Raw genomic sequence first — 25,282 nt, forward strand, 5'->3', positions numbered from 1 at the left:
ATTGATGCTTATTTGATACCCACTGTCAGGTGGGACTTGGGAGATCCCAACCCTCAGATTTGTAGCCTAGAGATTGGTTGGTAAAAGACAAATACCCAACGGTCCACATTCAATTCAATTCAACAAAGGCCAAACTCTGTCGTTGTGATCTTCCAATCTGTGAACAGGGTCTATTAATATTTATCCACAATGATGAATGGTATAGGTTGCTGAGCCATGGTCCACTTGTTAGAATTGAAAACCCAAGGGCAAAAGCCTTGGGTGGAAGTGAGCATATAAGGTGGACGTAGATATCCATTCCATTGAGTTCGGTCCGAGTCCAAACCAGTGCATGGTAGGTCTGGAGGCCCATCAGGCAGAGATAGGCCAATAGCTTTATCATTATTTTTTTGAAAGCAGCCTTCTATTAATGAAAGATTTTATTTTTTTTTAAATTTTTTTAAAAAAATCACTTACCTCTTAAGCTTTTGCATTACATGAACCTCTTACATGCCAAATATAAATCCAATGGATGGTAAGCGTGGCAATTGTCCACACTCAACTTGCACGTGACCCATCTGATGACGAGTGAACTGACCTGATTATTGGGCTTTCTCATCTACATGACACCCCCACCTGATGCATGGTTCAAAAATCCACACATGCCAGAATGGTGCATGTGGAGATGTGTGTGTAGGCTTATTACAATTTATACAAAGATTGGGTACATGAAATACAATCTACATAATCACTTCCGTTGAGCTAGTGGAGGTAATTTCTCTGAAGGCCCACAAGGAAGCAGCTGCCCAGTTTCTTTTTCTATCCGACTCTTCAGCTCCCTGAGAACTCGAATTTGGCCAAGCTTCTCTGGAGACAATTTCTCCCAATATATTCCTGCATACAGAAATAACTCATTTCATTTAGTCCAACAAAATCACACCCAAGATATACCCTTCCATTCATCTCAATGATAACATGATAGTAAATGAGGCCAAGGCAACGAAGATGATTAACTACATGCTCTCACCTTGAGGCTTTGGGATTGGCGTGTTGGTGAAGATGACTTGAGTGGGAGTGCAAATAATGTCTACCGGAACATCATGAATCAACAGCTTCTCAACCGGAATATCATCTACCAGTTGCCTATCATGCACTGAGAACTAGCATTATATCATTATAATCATCAACAGCATCACTATTGTTGTTATGACTGGAGGAATATTTAGATGACAGATTTAATGGATGCATTGGTAGATTGGTGGATGCTGTCAAACTTAATTAATATACCAAATGGGGAAAGGATATGGTGTTAAATGATTGTATCCAATTTATCCAGTACATTTATCTCTGCAAATGTGAAATATCCCAATCATGATGGTAGATGATTCTAGACTACAATTGGAGGATTTTATCTTTTCCTCCTAGAATGCCAACCACTGGTTGGATCTTTTGTAACCATCTACATCTGATCATGAAAATTCCTGCACAGTCGATTAGGATAGTGATGCAGCTGATGGTGAGCCTCAGCAAAATCACGTGAATAGAGGGACTATTTTTTCTTTCGAGAAGTGGCATGATATAGTGTTGTAAGCGATACTGTAGCATGCCGCTGTTTGAGAAAATGCATGATGAATGCTCCAGCACTCAACATGATTGGGTAAGAGGTTCCCCATCAGCTGCATCACATAATCCAACCAGAGTGATTTTTGAGGCACAGCCTACCCATGGTTGAGGCCTAATAGATGTAATAGAAGAATGGTAGGCAAAGTTAAACAAATATAACATAGGAACCTGCATGTAAATAATCCTACAGGCTACAGCTACTTCAACATTCCAATTAGCAAACTTACATGAAAGCCTAGTTTTCTCTTGAAAAAATTCTTTTGAAAGTTAAGCAGAAATTTTATTACCAACCAAGCAAGGTCTAAACCCAAGTACAATCAACAAGGGCCAAAAGCCCAAAACAAACAACAGGGGCTTTAAGTACGATTCCACAGACAACAGGGAATGACCCAAGGAAATAAGCAAAAACAATATTAAAGTAGCACCACAACATGAGGCATAGAACACAAGACAAGCTTGGTGGGCTGGCCAGCTAAACACGTTAGGGCAGGGCTAAGGCGAGATGAGGAACTGCAACAAAGAGCAGGCCTAGCACACAGCCCAGAATTTGCTAACACAATTTATTACTGAGAAAGTGGAGGATTTCGTGTAATGCAGGGGCATTTTCACACCGGGCTCGAGTAGGGTCACCTGTGGGATGCAAGGGCACACTCGGGATGGGCAGGGCCTACGGGGGAGGTCTCGTATACAAGACTCCTCACCGGGGGTGATTAATGCGCATTTCACACCGAGCTCGAGTGGGGTAGCCTGTTGGATGCGGGGTCACACTCGGGGTGAGCGGCCCGTGTGAAGCGGTACCCATGTGATTTGGGGCCCACGAAGGGGGTTCGGCCGAGGTCCTAACCCATTCGATGTAGGGCCTGGGCTATGAGATAAAGGGATTAATTCGTCATACTCTAATTGTTCGAGCTTTTAGAGCAAGTGGTTAATTGTCCTGCATCAAATTGGTATCAGAGCGAGAGGTCTCGTGTTCGAGACGCCTCACCGAGGGTGATTAATGCAGGGGCATTTTCATATCGGGCTCGAGTGGGGTCACCTGTGGAATGAAAGGGCACACTCGGGGTGGGCGGGGCCCACGGGGGAGGTCTCATGTTTGAGACTCCTCATCGGGGGTGATTAATGCGCATTTCACACCGGGCTCGAGTGGGGTAGCCTGTTGGATGAGAGGACACACTCGGGGTGGGCGGCCCGTGTGAGGTGGTGCCCATGTGATTTGAGGCCCATGAAGGGGGTTCAGCCGAGGTCCTAATCCATGAGATGTGGGGCCTGGGCTATGAGATAAAGAGATTAATTCGTCATACTCTAATAGTTTGAGCTTTTAGAGCAAGTGGTTAATTGTCATGCATCATTGTGCCTCTCCAAGGCTTGGAAATCACTCATGATGGAAGCAGACCACAACTTCAACTTTTTCTTTTTCCTTCAAGAGGGGGCGACAATCAGATTTACTTCGTGAAAGCAGGAGAGATGATAGTGAGCAATTGTTTCGAGAATATGAGATGCCCAAGGAGTTAGTTTTCATTTGGAAAGTTAATGGGGGCATTTGGTTTTTTAATTGCATACGATCATAAATAATGGCCCTTGATATAGGAGAATGACAAAACATGATTCATGTAGCTGACCCCAATTAATTGGGATAATGGCTTAGATGATCGTGATGATGATGTTGATGAGTGATTATAAATAAGTTGTATTGTTCAAGGTAAAAAATGGTAGTCTGAGTTCCCACAATCATGTGCCCTTCCAAATATAGTCATTGGTTGTTTGGCACAACTCCATGCCTAGAGTCAGATGCACATGCGGGAATGGTGGGGGTCGTAAGAGGAGACAAAGGCATAGTTCTGAAAATTGGTATTGTATCGGCTAATATAGGAGTATCGTGTCCGTATCAGCTCGATATGATATGCGATATGGGGATGTATCGGCCGTATTGGAATCGGTTGGACCGTATCGGTGCCGATACAGGGCCGATAAGCCCAATAAACCCCAATTTTGAAGGGAAAAAAAAAATCGAAAAATTCACTAATGTCTCTTCTTTTCATTTAAACCATAAACGAATCTTAAAAACTCATTTTAGGCTAGATCTAGACCTATTTTGAGATCAAAACAAATGATTTGAAAGGGATTAGACAAATCAAAGCAAAGTGGACCATTATGGGAAAATCAGAAAGGGTAAACCTTCACTTTCTTTCTTTCTTTTTTTTCATCTTCTTTTTGTTGTATTTGCAATGTGATTGGCCATTGTTCACCAAATCATGTTTAATTTGTATTCAATTAAGGCCCATTTAGTTAACCTTCAACGAGTCAAATCGACAGACAACATTCTCATTAAAAAAATTGTCTAATACACCATTGAATACATGGTCCAAAAAAGAAATGATAGATTTATGAATATCTCATTTTTTCCTATTTTTTTTATTTTATTTTATTTTTTTTGCTTAAAAAAAATAATAATAAAATTTAAAAAAAATTAAAAAATCCAACCAATACGGGCCGATACGGGCCCTATTCCGATATGCAACGCTGTATCGTATCATTTTTTCATGAGGTTGATACGGCGGCTAATACCATCATTCAGAACCATGGACAAGGGGCAACAAAAGAGAAAATTGCACACACACACACACACACACTTCAACGAACAACCGTCTTGCGGACAGGTTATTACACATGGTGGGGCCTTGTTTCCATGTCCGTGCATTAACCTGTGAGGGTCGTATGGGACATGACTCAGTCGGCCTCACATGAAGTACAAGAAAAAATTCAATATGCGAAGATCTAAGGGCATGCAAGGTCAGCTACAAGACCTCCATGTACACGAGAAAATGTGAAAACATAGTCGAGTTCCGTGAGAGTGGCGGCCAACAATTAGATCCTCGTGTACAAGAAGAGACGGGCACAATATGCACACAAGTGACATCTAAATCCTCTAGTTACAAAGAAAAGAGGTACAATGAGAGCGGACATTAGGATGCTAAATTACTCAGAGTAATGCGCAGAGCAAGTAGGAGGTTGGGAGCTATCACACGACTTCCACCAGTTGCCAAGACACACCACCCTCCCTCCTAGAATCCTTGAAGATTTCGTTCTCTTCTGCCTTGATTTGTCCTTGATTCGGGTTATTTCTGGCAACGAATGACCCCTATTTATAGGGTGGCAAGGACAAGTAATTAACGAATGACCAGTCTCTACTTGACACATGGTGTATTGCAGCTTCTAAGGCGAACATGGAAGCTACAGATGAAGTGTCACTATAAGATGACGGGGCCTAATGAGATGCAAATGGCCACTGGTCCCAAAAATGAGTAAGCACATGTGTCCCTACGGGGCCCACCCAAGGTAGCTCTAAGTTTCATATGTCGAGTCAACAGGACGAGGTGCATGCATGCCTTCATGCTGCTTATGCACGAAAGTGCAGAGTTGTTACAGAATGGTAGAGATGCGGAAGGTCACAAGATTGGATGGGTAACGCCCCGCACTCCAAGCGTCTAGGAACGATAGTCTCGAGACATATAGGTTCAAAAGAGATCATTAGAAGAATAGATACAACAATGAACCGCAAGGCAAGAAGGTAATGATTGCGCTACTCAGGGCATTTAGTGAAGCTTGCATACGGGAAAAGGTCATTGAGCCAAAAGGTTAGCGACCTCAACTTAGAGTCTTCACTATAATCACCTGACACTTGAAGAAGGTAGCAATGCCTTGTCAAAACCTCATGGGAATCATATGACCAAGATGGTAGTGACTGACACTGTAATCAATAAGGGTATGAGGGAGTGGGTATGTGAGCGACTTGAGTAGCATGATAGACATCCTCTAAAGCCAGCACCCTAAGTGTGAGACAACCTTGGCGTCAACCTCGATGCAACTAACCTGAACGCAAGTGACCGCTGTGTGCTTTAAGCAATGTATGCAGACCCTAAGTGTGAGACAACCTTGGCGTCAACCTCAATGCAACTAACCTGAACACAAGCAACCGCTGTGTGCTTTAAGCAATGTATGCGGACCTCGGTGCAAACAGCCTCAGTGCACCTTGGCACAAACAACTCCATGCCTTCCAGGACAAACAGGCACACAAAACTCACTGTAGACAGACTCTGGGCATGCCATCATGAATAGCCTTCGTGCACCTCTGCACGCTTCAGCAAAGACAAGCTCTGCGCACACAACTGTAGACAGCCTTCGTGCACCTCCACACATTTCAGCACAGACAGACTCCACATATACAACCCTAAGTACTTCAATGTGGGGCCTTAATATAAAATTATCTTGCTTTCTCATGAGGGGGAAAGCTCCTACAGTGGTGACATAAGGAGCTAGGCTGATGAAACACTCTCATACATTGGTCAATCTTCCTTTTTATCTTTAGTTATTATGCTGTTGAACTTGAAAGTGTTTCTAAAATGTTAACCTTCATGCCATCATAAATATTGATTCTTGTGATCCACTTTTCAAGTGCTATCTATTGATGTAAGAGGGAAAGAGTGTATAGAGATTGGGAGACCCTTGAACAAAACCAATGACAAAAAATGATATGATAATTACAGATAATGACACGCATTCAAAATGGATGACTCAGTTTCCTATAAATAAAATACTTAATCACCCAAGCCTCAGTCTTTCAGCAAAAGGAAAATAACACGATGTTGCAGGGTAATGTGAAGGAAAAAGGGTACATTTGAAGAAAGAAAAAGTTGATATTCATCAGCAACAACTCCCCAGGGTTCTACACTCAATACGCATGGCATACATGCAGATGCATATCTGGAGTACTATGAACCTGGGGACCAATTGTGGACGGAGGATATCCCACAAATCACACTGGTTGGACAATCTTAAGTACTGAAATGATCATGATTAAATTGATTGTTAAATAAAAAATAGTAAATGTCCCACGTTTAACAGATAGGAACACTGGATCAAGGCCAAACAAGATCATTTTCAAGCTATGTTCCATCCATGATGGGGCCCAAAATTTCAAATTTCTACAAATGTTCATGTATTCCATGTATTGAGGAGAGCTTTTGCACCCTATTGAGGTCCGGCTGGCCGGATAGCACATGGATATTTCAAAAAACTCCAAGGGCATTGTTATTTTTCCCTCTTCAGTCTTTTTCTTAATCAGAAATAATTCAAGTTTACATGAGTAAATACATCAGATATCCCAATTTCAATCTGTAAATTAATATTGAGAATTTTACTCTTTTGTTTTACTTCCTTGATAAGAGAGCCAAATCTGAGCCTCAGCATTCCACATTTTTCTTAGTAATAACTCAGATATGAGTTCCATATGAGAGAAAAAGGAAGGAGAAAACAAATGAAAGAGAATAGACAAGGTAAACACTAGAAAACCATGTGACAACAATCTTGAGAGCAAAGTCAAGCACTTTGCAACTATGATCAATATGACCTTCAAAAGATGTCAGGGTGATGATGAGAAGAGACCCCAATTACCAGATGTTACAACTAGGGTTGTGTCATCTATGGCCCCCATGTATCGTAGCATACCATACTCGAGTTCAGCAAAGCCCTGCATTGTGCAAAATCATTCCCAAATGAATTCTTAAAAAATATGCTCAGAAGCAATATAACCATTCTAAATGACAACTGTGCACACAGAACATGGCTGATCCGTTGCAGCTGACAGAGGCAACTCTAATTTCCATGCCATTGCATTGTGTGAAGGAAATGTATAATCATCTCTTGCAACAGTGGGCAGATTAGCAAATTTAAGAAGTCAAAACCCATCATGACATGCTCAACAAGACTAGATGCTAGAATATGGCACCATAAACCACCACAACGGTCATCAAGAAAGCGTAAGCAAAAACCAACAAACACAAAAGCATGACGTCAACATAGTTCCAAATGTAAATATCCATATCGTATTGGCCAACACGGGCATATCATACCCATACCAGTTGGTAACATTACTAGATACAGGAGCGAAGTGGCTCACTTAAAAAATCTGTGGGGGTATAGGCCCGTATTGACCATTTGCAATGCATATCGTGTTGCGGTCAGTATGCATATAAGAGGCCCTTTTTTCTTCGTTTTTTCACTTTTTCCTCACATTTTGCGTGTATTTTATTCATGTTAAGCACAGAGAAGGATAGGAACTCATTTTTGACTGAATCTAGCCACATTGTAATCAAACCACACAATTTGAGTTGAATCATATAATTATTGATAATAATATGTTAACTGTTTTGCCTCACAGTATTTGTTATTGTAATATAGATATAATGATCCGGCAGCATTTGCAGTTATTCTTACGATGTTCAGTTCAAATATGCGACAAAAAGCATTCTAGTAAAAACTAAGTAAAATTTGACAATCAACCTAATATTTCTTATTCCCATAGGCTTCTACACCCCATAAGCTTCTACACCAATTTTGGAAGTTGAAGGCTAACAAACTCAGCTTTCAGCAAGTCAGGCAAACAGACAACATTCTTACCAAAGAATGATGTAATACACCACTGAATACTCGTCAAAAACATAAATAACTGAAAAATTCTTGCATTTTCCATTTTTTCCTTTTTCTTATATTTTAACCTTTTTTGCCAAAAAATGATACCAATATTAGTCCGAGGCTGGTCCAATATGGTCCCATATGCCTCCATCATATCATTGTCAGGCCAGGCCAATACACCTTCCAAAACTGATTTTCAGAAACTTAGGTGTCAAAGGGCCATGCTTAGGCTAGGTAACGATCTGCCTGGCCAAAAATTGAAATGGGCTAAATTTTCTAGGCCTGAGCCTAAGCCAGTTAAAAATTTGTCAAGCACGAGATGGGTGCCTTCGGGTGATCCAATCTCTTCTGAACTGCCCTTGGGCATTTAAATAGAGATAGAAAGTAGATTGAGAGATTAGAGAGAGCCACTTTAATAAGAGTCAATTTTTCCCCCAAAGATAAGGGGTGGCACTTCTAGGATAATAGCTTTCTCTTAACTCTCTCAATAACCTTGTTCCAAAGGTGTGTAGCAGGCTTACCAATGCACGAAGGGAGACCTATGTAAGAAGAAGGGGGAAGTTCCCACCTTGCAATCGAAAACCTCCGCGTAAGATAAAGTCTCCTCCTCATAGATACCGATGCCAAGCATTTCGCAGTTGTCCATGTTCACCTTCAGCCCCAAAACCATTTCAAAACAATAGACTATCTTCCTTAAACTATCCTCTTGAACAGGATCCACCTCATAGAATAGAATGGTGTCATCCACAAAATGGAGATAAGATACACATAGCTCTTCCTCATCTACCTTGAGCTCTCTAATGATATTTCTTGCAACCCCCATTCTCATCATCCTAGTAAAGCATTCCATGATTGCCACAAAGAGGAAGGGTGACAATGGGTCCCCTTGTCTTAACCCACTCGTGTATCTGAAGAACCCTTTAAAAGAAACCATTAACCAAGACAATTTTTTTCCAATTTAATGCAAACCGTGATCCACCCCCTTCACTTCTCTCCATAACCTAGCCTATCCAGCATATAGTCCAAGAAGTCCTAGTCTATATGATTGAAGGCCTTTTCAATATCGAGCTCGCACACTAGCCCTTCCTTACCTTCCTTGGAGCAAGAGTTGATACACTCATGAGCGATGAGGGCACTAGCGATAAGGGCACTATCCAAAATCTGATGACCTTCCACAAAAGCACCTTGGACCTTGGAGATGACAAAACCGAGTGTAGGCCTAACCCTTGTGACAGAATTTTTACAACAATTTTGTACAACACCCCAATTAAGCTTATTGGCCTAAAATCCCAAAGATGCTCAGCCCCAAATTTTCTGGAATCAAAGCTATGAAAGAAGCTCCCAACTCTGATACTAGCCGGCCATTTAGAAAGAAGTTAGTAATAAAAGAACACGCATCCTTTTTCACCACCACCCAAAAGAGCAAGAAAAAAAAAAAAAGCCATGGCGAACCCATCTGGACCCCATGCTTTGTCTCTACCCAGCACTACTGCTGCTTACTTTGTGACGGGGACCACTAGTTATACAATTTTAGCAAAGACAATGGATCCTTACCTAAAACAGGCATATGTCAAGACTAGTTGACTTCATTTGCCTAGGTTCCATGCATAAATGAGGTTTGACAAACAATGGACAAGTAAGCTGTTCCGAAACAACTTTGTTTGAATCCTATCTCGACACAACTTTGCTTGAATTTGAAAGGCCCCTTTGTGTTAACTTTGTTGTATGTTTGTGCTTTATTGCTTATATTGTATGACATTTGAATGATATGAACTAACCTTGAATATAACTGCAACATTTATGGTTGATGCCTCAATAGTTGTCCCCAAAACAATGGAAAACTACTCATCATCATCATCATCATGTAAGCCTTATCCCAACTAATTGGGATCAGCTCCATGAATTCTTTTCCACCCTAGCATGTGTTGGTATGGGACCGGCACATGGGTTGATTTCAATCAATGAATTAAACAATAGAAGAGTATCATACATATTTTTTCAGAAAATATTTTGAGTTACGTGTAATCATGTGCATTTTAACATTTCCTAAAGTTTCAATGAAATATTCCACCATTTTTCCAAATTTCCCCAACATTTCCTTAAATTGTGATACATCATGCGATACATTTGATATTTTCCAATGTCTCCCATAATAGTTTTGTATCCCAGGAGTGTGATACATAATGTGATGCTGTAAACACTGCCTATGAGGAATGAAGACATGGAGCTGTGAAATGCCATCAATACTTTTGCTAGGTCTATTAATGCAAATAACATGAATCTCTCCCATTAATGATCACTATCTTCCAAGTCTGGGATCCGTTTCTATTGGCAGAGGTGACGAATTCAGATTTTTGGTGGGGCATCTGGATTGATGAGCACCCTTTGCTGAAGCTTTCCCTTCCATTTTACGTGTTTTTACAAATAAGGAAGCCATGGTCGCAGGCAGACTACTTTGAGCATCTGGACATCTCGGTTTCTTGGAACATCTCTTCTTAGTGGAGATGAAATTAGGCTTTGAGGCAAGTAGTACAAAACAGATTGCTCAAATCTATTTGGTGATAAGAAGCTATGGAAATGATCACCCATAGGATCTTTCTCCTCCAAATCTTTCTTTTCTGCCTTGACAGCCTTAGAGAATGGTCATCAACAATTGTGAAAGTTCAGCAAATTCTGGTTCCACACAGAGTTCAAGCTGTTGTGTGGATTGCTCTAGCAAACAAAATCACTATTTATAACATCAGTAATAGAAATAATACAATCCCTAAAAGACGTGTTATGGACAAATATAAAGAGGAGTTGGGGAACCATATCTTCCTTCATTGTAAGGTTGTTAGTTCTGTCTAGAGCCACTTGAATATTTTTGGAGTGTCTTGGAACCCTCAATGGTTCCATATTGAATCTTTTCTCAGACTGGGCAAAGAAGCCCTTCCACCCATAATGTAACAAGATTGGGTTGATGCTTCTGTGTGCCATTATGTGAGGGACCTGGCTTGAGAGAAACACTAGAATAGGATAAGCAAAAGCAGATAATTCAATTTATGGTTGCCAGCTAGGCCATTTATGGTTCCAATATCATAGGGATCTCTATCTACACTTTCCTTTGAGACACGGGCTTTATCATTTCTAGGAATATGTAGGGTTTTATGGTTCCCTCCTAATAAGGATATTTGCTTTTTCTTCTTTTTCCGCTGTGCGGGGAGGCTTGTTCCATTTCTCACTTCTTCATTTTTTTCTTTTTTCTTTTTTCTTCTTTTTTTCTGAACATCTCCTTGCATATTTTATTGAAGTTTCTTTATAGATCCACCCATCCAAATCACTAAAAGCGGGGACTTGAAGCAACCCGTGAGTACTCCCAATTGGAGTTAAGATGATGAAGAGCCAATTGAGATGGTTCAGCAATGCAGTAACAAATTCGGGTATGGCCCTAGTAAGGGAGAGACATTGATTAAGGTTGAAAGGCGTTAAAGGGGGAAGAAGGGAGAGCCTAAAAGGACTTTCGAAGGGATCATGAGAAGGAAGATAAAGGCTTTTTCACTTAATGAGAAGAGAGCCATAGAATTTCTGGAAAAACAAGATTCATAAAGCTGACCCCAAAAAAAGCAGGGGCAAGGCATGATGATTGTTTTAAGCTCATATCTTCTTTATTTGTTATAATTTATCTGATTTTGTGTCATTAATTTATGGGCTGAGAATCATGGGTCACAATCGCATTCCTTCATTCCCCATCTCCATCACGAAGTAGCTATCCCCATCGTTCCAGTTAGCCAACCTATTCAGACTAAGTGCCCATGCTACCATAAGGGTGAAAGAATCTGAATTCCAACTAAGGTAACCTTCTTGCTGTTTTCTAAGCAATGTGAAGCTAGATGAATAACATAAACACAAAATAAACATAAAATGGAATATACAAATCAAAGGTCAAAAAAAGAATCATAAGCATACATCAGAAAGAAGATCTGCTGTAGAAAGAACTGTTTTACAGAAGAGAATCTGTCTAAACATGAGAATGACAGGTTGGTAATACCTCACCCTTCCCAAGTCGAGCACCTGTTTTTGGATCGACTGCAACTGATCCAATAACTATCAAATCCACTTTAATTTTTTCATCCAAACCAATTGGCCGACCATACTTGGCAACCCCTGCCGAAGTGCAAGCTTCATTGATGATACCAGGCGATAACATTTGAGAATCCAACACTGAGAAGAACCCAGTCCTTAAACGCGGTTGAGGAGTCAACAACTGCTTCCCACCTACATCAAACGCAAATTGACTCATACTGTCACACTGTTAATAAGAAGTATGCAGATTTGTGGATGGAAGAAAGACTTGATTATTCATAAAACCAGCTTGAATAAGTAGCAGCAAGCTCATGATATTACAAGATCAAAACATGTCCCATTGAACCTCCAACTTACATACTAGCTCACACCGGGTGCTTTTTTAGATGCATAGACATTGAACAAGTTTGCATAATAGAATAGACTATGAAAGGTGTAAATTTATTATTTGATCTGAATATTTAGTCTTGAATACTCATAAAAGAAAAGAGAAAATATGCTTTAGTTCCATTCTACCAATTCAAAATCCAAAATGCTAGTGATCTAAGATGCACAACAAAATATTATCCAACTTCCTCTTGGAAAATGGTTAGCCAAGCAGAGCTATGGTTATTGAGCATAATTATGAGATTAAGAAAGGAATGCTGGAGGCAACGCGAGAAACAACTCATTCAGAATTCTTATATAGCAATTTGACAACTGATTGGAAGAGATTTGAGAATAGGAAGCAAGAGGTGCAGGTATTTGTTAGGAAAATAAGTTTCTAATGCGGACATCACACCACCACTCTAGACATATTAGAGACGTAAGTGTCGACATGCTACATCGGCACTTTCACTTTGGCTAGGCGACTGATGGTGATCACCAGTGGTCATCGTCGAGAATTAGAAAAGCATGGATGGCATGGATCATATTTGGAGACCACCCCACCATTAATCATGGTCTACATGATCGTCCATCCATTGGATCATCTTGTGTCCCATCACGGGGCCATCCGATGGTTGGATTATGTTGGACCATTTTGTTCGTTAGTTCTTTTATGTTATTTGATGATTTGGGCATTTTAGTTTGTGATTGGACAGTGGACATCTATTTGTTACATTTTTTTTTTCTTTTGAGAGGGTAGATTAGACTTTTTACCTTTTAGGATATAATGGGTATTTTGCTTTTGTTACTAATTGGGTAGAATTGTTATTTTAACAATTTTGGAATAATATAAAGTAAATGGGGTGGGGACGTTTAAGTGGAGCGGGGACGTCCAACCCTAATGTGAGTTTGGAGAAAATCTTGAGGCTTTGTGAGAGTCTCTTTCTTCTTCCTTCATTGTTGTAAAGGCTAGATCTTTAGATAAAAGCCTAGAGGGAGTAAAGCCACTCTATCCTTCATCCCTAAGATCCTCCATCTTCCACCTCATGCTTGATGAATCGTAAGTGGTAGGCCTCTTTGAATCTTCAATCATAAAGTAAGATCTTTTCATTGTTTTCACTTGAATCTGATTTTACTAGATCCTACGGGCCACATAAACCAATCTTTCATTATTAACGAACCCGAACCATGCGTGGACCACACAATAAACCCACATGTGTAACCGTACGACCACCCATGTGACTACCACACGCACATGTGGGGCCCACTTGATCTGATTTTGAGTCGGTTGTGTTCCTTTGTCCACAATAGGCAACTTAGTTTTGGCTGTTTGCATTTAATATTCCTAGGTCTCAAGATTTTTGCATTGGAACTACCTTGGTCCAACCCGGAAAACATCGAACTTTGACCTATTAAACCCGGATTACTCCTATGCTAGTCGAAAGATCTTTATCTTCCTTGGGCCCAATTTTCTGAGTGTTTTGTTTGGTCAATGGACTGATGACTATGATTTGGCCTCGAATCATACCCGTCATCTCTTGGGCTTCATGTTGTTTGCATGAGCATCACACTTTAGTTTGATGATTTTATTTATTTTTTTGATTTTAAGTTAAATCTCGGTCACATAGCTGGTTTCACACCGGGCTCAAGTGGGGTGGCCTGTGGGATGCAGGAGCACACTTGGGGTGGGCGACCCATGTGAGGCGGGTGGCTCATGTGAGGCGAAACCCATGAGATGTGGGGCCCACGAGGGGGGTTCGGCTTAGGACCTAACCAATGGGATGTGGGGCTTGGGCTATGAAATAAAAGGATTGATTCGCCACGCTCTATCAATTCAAGCTTTTAGAGCAAGTGGTTAGTTGTCCTGCATCACTTATACTCCTAAACAAAATGGAGTGGCTAAGAGAAAGAATAGACATCTTCTGAGAGTAGCTTATTACCTTCTCCTTAGTTAATAGGCTCCCATTCGAATTTTACAACCAAAGCAATCCTTGTTTTTATTCCACCTAAAGTGTTTGGTTATGTGCTTTGTTCACCGCCATACTGTCATTCCTTTCCAATATCTTTTCTATCACAATTTCTTCAAGTGTCTGTCAAGCTTTTAAGCTTTTGTCAATAGAAACATGTCATATTGGTAAGAGATGCATGCCCTGAAAAAAAAATAATAATAATAAAATCAAACAGGGGATATTGTTAAGTTGCCTCATGAAAAAAGGTAATTGGATATAAATGGGTCTTCACTATCAAACATAAACCAAACAGAGAGGTTGAGCACTACAAAGCTCATCTTATAGCCAAAGGTTTTACTCAAACCCAAGGGGTAAACTTCCATGAGACTTTTGCTCATGTCGCAAAACTTAATTTTGTGCATGTGTTACTCTCCCTAGTTGCCAATTTATCATGACCTCTACATCAATTTGATGTCAAGAATGACTTTCTTCATGGGGACCCACATGAAGAAGTGTATATGGCCCCTTAAGGTTTCCTACAAGCTGCAGGAAGTCATCTATCTATAAGCTTAGTAAAACCATTTATGGACTCAAGCAATATGCACATGCCTGGTTCAAATGCTTTCAACATGCATTAGTGCAATTCAAATATTTGTAGAGTTGTGCTATCATCCTTTATTCTCCAAACAAGTCATTGGTCTCTCTATTGTTATTGTACATGTGGATGACATCATTGTCACTAGTGATGACGATGAAGCAATAAATTCGTAAAAGGCATTCCTTAATAGAGAATTTGATTTAAAAATCTTGGGTCTCTTCGATATTTTTTTGGGATTGAAGTTGTAAGATCTTGACGTGGTATTGTTATTTCTCAATATATATATATATATATATATATATATATATATACACTCTTGATCTTCTCCTTGACTCTGATCTTCTTGGTGATAAACCTATAGACACTCCTATTGAACAAAACTGCCAACTACAACTTGATAGTGTTGATCCTTTGCCAAATGTTGGCTTGTATCAGTGACTTGATAATAAACTCATCTATTTGACTATTATTCATCCTGGCATTGCATATCAGCATATGTAGTTAGTATAATCAGTCAATTTATGTACGCTCCCCACAAGAACCACTTGGATGCAATTTACTGTATTTTGAAGTATCTCAAAAGTTCACATAAATGAGGAGTTTTTTTTCTCCACATGGTCATCTTCACGTTAAGTCCTATAATAATGCAAACTGGCCTGACACTCGATCGTTGATCTACTTCTGGTTATTACACCTTGGTTGGTGGGAATCTATTGATATGGAAAAGCAAAAGGCGGTTTATTATGCCTGATCAATATTGAAGCAAAGTATCGGGCGATGGCTCATGGTGTATTTAACCTACTTTGGCTAAAACCTTTTTTTCCTAAATTGTCTCCCAATTTCTTCTCCCATGACACTACACAGTGATAATCACCTAAGTCGGAGAAGATGTGAATGGTTATAAAATTATCATAGTATAGCAAAAGCTGAAAGACTTAATTCAATCAGAAGGGTCTTAAACCAAAGTAGTTTATATACACCATGAGCCATCACCCAATACCCTGCTTTGGAACTGGTTTTCCCTCGTTTTACTAGATTCCCACCAACCACGGTGCAATAATTGGAAGCAAATCGGCAATTAGAAGGTGAGCCAGCCTAGTTTGCATCAGTATAGGCATAAACATGAAGATGATCATTCAAAGAAGAAAGAATTCTCCATCTAGGTGAACCTTTAAGACGATCTTTGTAGCACTCAACCTTTCCTTTTGGTTTATGTTCGATAGTAAAGATCGATTGACATCAAACCACCTTTTTCTAAGGGGCAACTGAACAATATCCCAATTTTGATTTTTCTCAAAGCATGCATCTCCCTCCAACTTGGCATGTTTCTTTTGACAAAAGCCTAAAAGGCCAACGAACACTCGAAAAAACTGTGAAAGAAGATATATTGGAAAGGAATGCACAATATGACAGTGAAAGAGACTTATATGAAATGAAATTAATAAGAGGATGGGCAGTACATGAACACTTTTCTTTATGCAAACAATGGGAAGATCAAGAGGATTAGGGAAAGAAATCATACCTGAGCCTCAATCAGTGGAGTGGAGAGCGCTAGTGGTAGAAAAGCCATTAAATTGTTTCTGCCTTCGAACATAGGTTTTAAGGCCGCCATTTTGTTGAATAAGAAGAGACTAACAAGATGGAGAGATAATTGGGGAATCAACACCAGGTGATGGAGAGGAACAATCAAATATAGGAAGAGGCAAGCAACGAGGCATTGGAGACTCCCCCTTATGGGAGGATTTGAGAGACTTATCTAGAGAGATGTAATATGAAGTAATATGGAATATCTCTTACGAAAGGCATATCCATCAAGATAAATCATTTTCCAAAGATGTCAAGGGAATAACATTTGTATTCTTTTTTCTAACAACAAAAACCTAAGAAGATACACTTGATAGTCTAGGCATCTAAGTAGTCTCATGGATGTCAGAAATATGAACAAAGCACACACAACAAAGCACTTTAGGAGGAATAGAAAACAAGGATTTGGTTGCAATTTTTGAATGGAAGCCTTTCCCCCCAAAATTCTAGTGGACACTATTAACTACGGACGCTGCGCTTAACAGAACATCAGCCCACAATTTTTTAGAACATTCATTTGAAAGAAAAGGACACTAGTTACTTCAAGAAGACGTTATTCTCTCAGCCACTCCATTTGGTTCGGAGCTACAAGGGCATGTGGCCTGAGATTCTATACCATTTTTCAAGCAACTCTAAAATGCCACTGAGATATATTCACCACCATTATTAGAACTATCATAATCGTGAATTGGTTGGTAACCATTTTATGAAATATCTGAAAGATGGGTAAATCTTCATCTTTGGATCTCATAAGATAGACCCAAGTAGCTCTAGTATAGTTAACTATGAAAGAAACTTAGTATTCATAACCAAACGTGGAAGCCACTAGACGAGGACCCCATACATTAGTCTATAAGAGTGAAAGAGACATCACACTTTGCATTAGAACTAGATGGATAGGATGATCAGCAATGTTTAGCCAATTGACATGTCTCACAAAATAAATTCATTCACAAATTTATACTTAAAAAGAAAAGGGAGTAACAATTTGCGACTATTGACCGAAAAAGGAGTAACAATTAAAGACTATTAATTGGTATATGGCCAAGACAATGATGCCAATACAACAGCCAATCAGTAGATGATTGATATGAAGTTGAAGTCTAAAGAGTTAATCCAACATCATCCGAAGGTCGAAAAAACAAAGCCCATCTTGCTCGCAACTATCCCCAATCTTCTTTCCGATCATCAAGTCCTTAAAAACAAGGTGGGAAGGAAAGAAGGTTGTATTACAATTGAGAGACCGAGTAATACGACTAACAGATAGTATGTTAGAAGATAATTTGGGGACATTGAAAATGGAAGACAAGTGAAGGGGATGGTGAGATATTGATGGTTCCGACACCTTTAACGTGACTACAGGAGCCAGTCACAATTTTTACATGACTATCAAATGCAGATAATGACAAGTAACAGTGAAATAATGAAGTCATGCAGGTCATATGATCTAAGGCTCTAGAATATATGAGCCAGGACAGACTGACAATGGACCTAAAGACTAAAATACACGGAAGCCGGTATACTTGATGGAGTATAATGACATTGTTGAGTGGAAGAGGCTCCTTCAAGAAGAGCTAGATGATGATACAAGTCAGCAATTTCGCTAGCAACCAACCAACTACTATGAGATCTCATAGTCTGGGATTCATCACGAGCACTATCGAAGGAATCAATTGTAGCAACAAATACCTTCCTTAGGAGTCGACCTGTTAGATCCGAACATACATTTCTAAATGGAATGAACCCACAATGAGTACACACTAACTTGTTATGATCATTACTAACTCCATCCTTGTCCTACAAATTTGGGCTAGGTTGTTATTATCATGGTTATTGGGTGAAAGCTCAGCAATACTACCTACCTGACATCAATCCTCCTCCTTTACCCTGGCTAGTGATTGGTTGACACTGTTGAGGCACAAAAAAATACACGAGTCGATAGAAGTTTGGTTTGTTGTGCATGTTGGTGCACAAAAAATGCATTTTCAGACTTCGCAAAGTGCAGATGTATAGAAACAGACTTCGCAGAGTGCAGTTGTGCAGAATGGCCTCGCAGAGTGCAGTTGCACGCAGAATGACCTTGTTGCGCAGACCTGCGCAACAAATGACCTTGTCGCGCGCACCCGCACAACTAATGACCTTATTGCGCGCGCGCAACAATAGACCTGTTACACAGATTTGTTGTGTTTCTTGCGTGGAAAAGGGCCTACGGCACAAGAAACGAGGCCTCACACATGCGGAAGCCTATAAATACCTATTCCTCTCTCATTTGGAGCAAGAGAAGTCTCAAAGAGGTGCTAGAGAGGAGCAAGAAGAAGTTCCAGAGAGAATAAGGAAGAAGCACATTGCACCCCTGCACAACGAAAGTGGGTTGTGCGAAGAGATCAGAGCCCCTGAAGGAAGACCTCTGAGTACCTTTGTCAGGTACTTAGAGAAGAGAAAGGAAGGAGGACCAAAGAGAAGATGGCTTGAAGCCTGTTGCGCTGGACTGCACAACACAAGTTTGTTGCGCCAACCCGCACAACAAGACTGTGTTGCGCGCAAGTAATGTATATGGCATACATATTGTTGGTTTTGTTTTCTGAGCTTTCTATGATCTTTTTTTGGAATACAGTGGTCATTTCACAACAGCTATTATTCTAAAAAAGTTAGAAAAAAAAAAAAAACAAAAGATGTTTAGATCTGCACAACACTTCTCTCGCTGAGATGAATATATCACAAGCTGAAATGCTGCCGAAATCGCCACGGAATCGATTATCATTTCTTTCATTGTGTTGGTTCATTGTGCTTTGTTTCAGAATCAAGGAAAATAAGAGGATGTAAACCAACTCGGAATCAATAAAATACTTTGTGATGATTCTTCTCTCATTCTTTCTTTGTTATAATTGAATAAGATAATCGTCAAACGAAACACATTCGTTTCTTGTCGAAACAGACACATTCCTACTACACAACATAAATCGAAACTCCTAACCGGATTGTCCATAAAAAGAATTCCTATGGCTAGATTACATCATTGCATGTGTCATGTCAACAACGCCAAAAAGGAAGAAGTGTACAAAGTCATATCAGTCTTTTGATCTACAACGGGCTTAGCAACGATAAGATCAAACCACCGCATGCTCTATATAGCGAGTTGACATTTCACATTCAAAATAAGATACAAATGGGAAGAAGCTTTATAGTTGATGCTGCCTATCAATTAGATTAATAGGTTGAATTTTCATATTCAAGATAAAATAAATATGCTTAGAATTTTAGGTGTTCCTCAGGCCTATCAAAATAGTTTTGAAGGCTAAGTGGAAAATTAAAGGGATGAATATGCCTCTACAAACTGGTATCAAACGGGGATCAAGTGATACCAATTATGTGCATTGATTGGCCACTTAAATATGTTCTAGGGCCTTAATTGTTCAATTGGTCTAAGTCAACCAATCAAGCGTGAGGCAAGAGCCCAACATTGATGGAATCCAAAATGGGGTGATTTGCTTAAAAAGATAGCAAATTCAAGCCCTATCCCTGCTAAATAAACAGATAAATAAGCATTTAATTCTCAAATAAAGATGCATAAAATTCAAAATCGAATAGAAACACATCAATTTTTATAACTCACAAGTCTAATACAGTTATCAACATGTTAACAACTTGAATGAATGTGAATTAATGAAAGGAAAATGCCCGAGAACAAAACCAAAATTCTCAATCACCCAGCATTACATATCTTTCTGAACAAACATGAGGAGAAAGACACAAATAAATTTTTGCATGTTTCCAAGACTTCAAATGAACTGAAAAATAAATAAATACATAAATAAAATAGCAGACCTTGAATTTGTTTAACCAATTACAATAATTAAAGAAGAATGAACCTGAAAGTGTTAAAAAGCGAACTTGCTTCTGGGGCGAATCAGGGTTGACCTTCACACAATTTGCCGCATGAAATGCTTCCAATCCACCCAACTTTACAACCAACAGAAATGATAGAGACACAATTTAAAAAGGAAGAAGAGAAACCATCACATCGCTTCAAAAAAATTAGAAACAGCAAATAAACAAGAATTTGAAAAACGTGGACCTATAACCCCATACAGTACCTACAACCCCATACACCAAGCGAAAACTCCACCTTCAAGTCTGACGAGTCCAACTCACTGAGTCGACTCGTAATGAGTTCCAGGATTTGTGATAAGAAAGCAAGGGAAAAAAAAAAAAAAAAAGAACGCCCCCGCGAATAATCTAGACAGACCCGCCAGACAAGTTTTTTATTTTTTTTAAAGGAAAATGGCTACTCGGCTGGTGGCCCTCCCCTTCCGATTGTGACTTCTCCCAGGCACCGAGTTCCAGAAGTAGAGTCCAGATAATTCAGGGGGAGGAAGGAAAAAAGAAAGGTCAAGAGAGAAAGAGAGGTGTTCGTTTGGGTATGAGAGAGAGAGAGAGAGAGCAAACAGGTGTTTGATTGTCTCTGTGTGTGTGTGTGTGTGTGTGAAAGAGAGAGAGAGAGATCATCAGGAAATCAGACCATTTTGGCAGCGGCCGCGGCACCAACGAAATTGGGTATGCGATGATGAACAGGACGAGGGTTTTGGGCGATGTTCAGCCCTTCCATCAGATCCCACACTCTCTTACGGATGACCCACTTCCATGCTTTCGGATCATCGTCGCTGCTGCTTCCAGCCATCATCTCCTCAGCCATCGATTGCCTGGCCTTGGCATCTAGCCTCAACCTCTCCGACTCAAAAGCGGACTCGTCGAAGGTATCCTTGCCGCTGCTGCTAGTGGTCAGCCTACACAAGCTTCTCTTCTTCTTCTTATTCACCAACGAAATGGTAGAGAAAGAAAAGGAAGCAGCCCGTGGGCTATCCTTCGGATTCCACGGCTGCTTATAGTATTGAAGAAATGCACACCCACTCCTCCAACGGAGGAGATTTGCATCCATCAACGACGATGGATCGACGGAAAGAAAATGGCTATCTTACTGCTGTTGTTTGGAATAAGGCGGGATAGAGATTAGAGGGGAGAAGATCGACGTTTTCGCACATGTCATTATGCAGACGTGTGAGGAATCGTGGCAAAAAGTGGGCCACGATACATGTTTGACGAGGATGAATGCATGTGTAATCCAATTGATAAGTGTAACATGGTCCACTCGATGAGAGGACCACTGTCATCATGTTTTTAGGTGCGCCCCACTGGATGATGTTGCAAAAATATTGATTTTAATAAAAAATATATTTTAATAATAAATAATATAAAAAGTTGTTTTGAAAAACACTTTTCTACGGAGTTTTTTGGGAATAGTCTCACATAGAAAAGAGAAAAGAAAAACCTGTAGTTTATATGAAGGATGTGGAGTATTATAATATTTACCTACCTAGTCCCTGGACTATGGACCTCGGGCTTGGGCACGGACTCGGGCTCGGTCTCGGGCTCGGTGCGAGGGTGTGGGCATGTGAAGTAGTGTGGTTGTAGAAGCGCTAGTGGTGCACTTTGCACCTCGCACGTTCGCATCGTGTCGCAGAGGGTCACTCCTTCGCGACCTTGAGCGAACCGGAGCAAGACGCGGTGCGACTAAGTGGCTATGGCGGGTGTGTAAGCCCTATATCCTAAACCGTACCATTCCATAGACTTCCGCGGTCTTCTCGGTCGAATTCCGGCAACCTTCGACCCTTAACCAGTATTTGCGCGCGACCCTGATTCTCATGCCGTCAACCTGAATCGACTCAACCCAGGACTTGTACCTTAGCGACCGCGTCGTCGTCGCGGTTCCGATGTCGTGACTCGCGCACTGATGCAATGCTCTGGTCGGGAGATGTGAGCCAGCGTTCGGTGCGAGGAAAACACTGCGCGTGCGAATCTCGAGAGAATCTCTACAAGATGTCACATCAATCAATCAACCCATCAATCTCATCATGTCAAGTACACATCACCTTTCACCCATTCCCAAGCAAGCCCCAAAAGTCAAAAAGATCTTACAAGCCCATACCTTCTCTTACAACTTTTACCACAAAAGTCAAAAAGGGGCTCTTACATCCATCACCCATCACTCCCTCTCTCTCTCTCCCTTTACAAGTCTCTCTCTCATTTTCAAACTCTTCCAAAGCAAGAAAAAAATCCATACGTATGAGCTCTCCAACTCTTCCAAGCTACAAGTGTGGCCCACATTTTCATCCCTAGATCTCCCATCCTAGCCATCCATTTCTCATCTTCCTCCATCAAAGAGAAGCACAAGGAGATAAGGAAGCCAAGGGAGCAAGAAGATCCAGTGGTGGGTGCTTTGATAGGGTAGTTTTTAATGTTTTTAAGATGGGCCAAGTGAGGCCAACCGATCAATGGTTTGGATCTCACTTTGGACCCTAAGATGTGGCCGATGGCCCACTTGGATCATCATGATCATTCCATGATGGGGCCATTCTCCATGGACCCCATCATGATGTTTATTTTTCTTACATATTTAGGGTTATCTAGACCGTCTAATTTAGTGGAGAAGGGATCTTCACAGTTGAAATTTGATTTAATGGGCCTATGTGTAATGGGACCCACTTGATGTATAATTTAGTGCAAGGGAGGGTCCATAGTGCCGGGGTCCCTCCATCACGCGTGTCCCACTCTCTATCTCTCTCTTTCCCTTTATTTTTCTTTTTTTCCTCTTCTTATGTTAATATGGTCATGTGGCCCATTAGGTTGGACCCCACCATGAGGTAGGTATTTTATCCAAACCATTTATAAGTGGGGCCCACCTTATATGTGTAGTACCCACACCATCCATCATTTGGTGGCCCACCTAAGCAGGGCCCACCCCCAACGCATGTGGGCTGCAAAACCATCCAGCGTCCCTGGACGCTGGACAAAAAGGGAAAGCACAAATGTTAGCTTGTTAACGAGCATTTGGGGTGGCCTACTCTGATAGGCCCCACCTTGATGTAGGTATTTAATCCACGCCGTCCATTCCTTTTTCAAGCTTGTTTTAGGCGTTGAGCCGAAAGATGGGACCGAGCAGACTTTCAGGCGGGCCATAACATGGCAAACAGTGGGTTTACCGTTGAAATATCTCTTATTCCTTCTATACACTGAAACAGGCCCAATATTGGACTTGTTTTGCTTGTCTTGAGCCATGGAGGGCCATTAGACGAAGTGGATTATCAGACGTGGGCCCCCACCTGTGAAAAACCACAGGAAAACATATTTTTTTAAAAAAATACCATCAGCAGCAGCGCTGCTGCTGCTGTTGGCCCCACCTTGATGTTTATTTGTCATCCAATCCGTTCATGAGGTGGGCCACTCCCAGAAGTGGGCCCCCTTCAAAATTTAGCACCATACGGCACTCAGGTGGCCTACACCGTAGGAAACAGTGAAATTGAACATTTACCTTTGAAACCCTTTTTGGGTCCACAGAAGTTTTGGATCAGGGTGAAATTTGTTTTCACCCTTCATCTAGGCCTACGTGACCTTATCAACGGGTTGGATGAAGTGTAATCATTATGGTGGGCCCCACATGGAGCCCACAGCGATATATGTGTTTTGCCTCCACCGTCCAGGCGAACGGTGGAGCCCACTGTGATATTTGTGTGTGGGTGTGCGTGCGTGTGTGGGTGTGTACGTGTGTGTGTATGTGTGTGTGTATATATATAATATTATATTATATATAATATTGTATGTACTATATATATATATTATATTATATTATATATAATTTACTGCTGGTGGAAGGCCCATCTCAGCTTACTTGTGGCCCATGGTTGAGGCCCACTTTGATATATATGTAAGGCCCGTGGGTCGAGGCCCATTTGATGTATTAGGGGCCCGTGGTTTAAGGCCCATTAAGATGTATTGGGGCCTATGGGTCGAGGCCCATTTGATGTACACATAAGGCTCATAAGATTAGGCCCATTTGATGCATTCTAAAGCCCACGGGTTATAGCCCATTGCAATGCACATAAGGCCCATTGGTGTGGCCCATTGATGTGGCTCACTTGATGAATATAAGGCTCATATGATATGGCTTATTTGATGTATTTAAGGCCTAATGGGATGTACCTAAGGTCCATTGCAATGTACAATCCCAACATGGTTTATGTAATGATGTTTACGTCGGGCTATACCTTGGGAGCAATGGCGGTTTGACGTCCCCATTGCAAGTATAGTGTTGGTTAAATGTCCGCATTATGACTTCCCCTAGGGCCCATATGTGTAATGTGTAGGCCGTCTAGGCTCATCTTCGTTATGAACATCATCCATCCCATATAACATGTTCAGTTCCATGATTCATGATCATATGCATCATACGTATGCTTGATATGAGAAATGACTGATCATAGCATATGCCTTCGGGCAGATTGTTTGGGGGCTCCCTTACAGGGGGTGTTGCCCTACATGAGCGCACGATACGTGCAGGATTTGCTGTATGACTGGATAGTGTGATTCATACATTCGCATTGTGTAATATGGTTACTGTACGCCCTAGCGACATCAGGGCCGTAGCCTCCACAGACGTATCGTGGTTGGCAGGATTGGATACCAGAAATACTGTTCAACATGGGGTGCTATAGATATCCCTGGGTGAAAGTCCCTAAACCCTTATGGTACCAAGAGGTTGCTCCAACGTCTAGACCGAGTGGGTGCATGAGCGCCGAGTGCCGATTACCAGACGGTT

General features: G+C 40.9%; 1 protein-coding gene across 2 annotated transcripts; it reads right to left on the reverse strand.

Annotated features, from left to right (window-relative positions):
• Positions 1-561: 561 nt before the first annotated feature.
• LOC131231922 (5-formyltetrahydrofolate cyclo-ligase-like protein COG0212) lies at positions 562-21,640 on the reverse strand. Of its 2 annotated transcripts, XM_058228302.1 has the most exons (6): positions 21,152-21,635; positions 20,502-20,592; positions 12,101-12,327; positions 7,054-7,129; positions 1,007-1,132; positions 562-873 (listed from the first exon to the last, which is right to left on the reverse strand). In XM_058228302.1, the coding sequence occupies exons 1-6, from the start codon at positions 21,566-21,568 to the stop codon at positions 728-730; spliced, it is 1,083 nt and encodes a 360-aa protein (XP_058084285.1). In that variant the 5' UTR covers positions 21,569-21,635; the 3' UTR covers positions 562-727. The 2 variants fall into 2 exon arrangements, with proteins under 2 accessions (XP_058084285.1, XP_058084286.1); XM_058228303.1 differs by lacking the exon at positions 1,007-1,132 and having other exon boundaries at positions 21,152-21,640.
• Between the last annotated feature and the right edge of the window lie 3,642 nt (positions 21,641-25,282).

The sequence above is a fragment of the Magnolia sinica genome, chromosome 17, assembly GCF_029962835.1.
Source record: "Magnolia sinica isolate HGM2019 chromosome 17, MsV1, whole genome shotgun sequence".
NCBI classification, from domain to species: Eukaryota; Viridiplantae; Streptophyta; class Magnoliopsida; order Magnoliales; family Magnoliaceae; genus Magnolia; species Magnolia sinica.

Coding starts and splice junctions, on each gene's coding strand:
- LOC131231922 (XM_058228302.1), bottom strand. CDS start 21,568: ATGGATGCAAATCTCCTCCGTTGGAGGAGTGGGTGTGCATTTCTTCAA. Junction 12,328..20,501: donor TCGCTTTTTAACACTTTCAG/GTTCATTCTTCT, acceptor CGTTTGATGTAG/GTGGGAAGCAGTTGTTGACT. Junction 874..1,006: donor GCCAATCCCAAAGCCTCAAG/GTGAGAGCATGT, acceptor TTCTGTATGCAG/GAATATATTGGGAGAAATTG.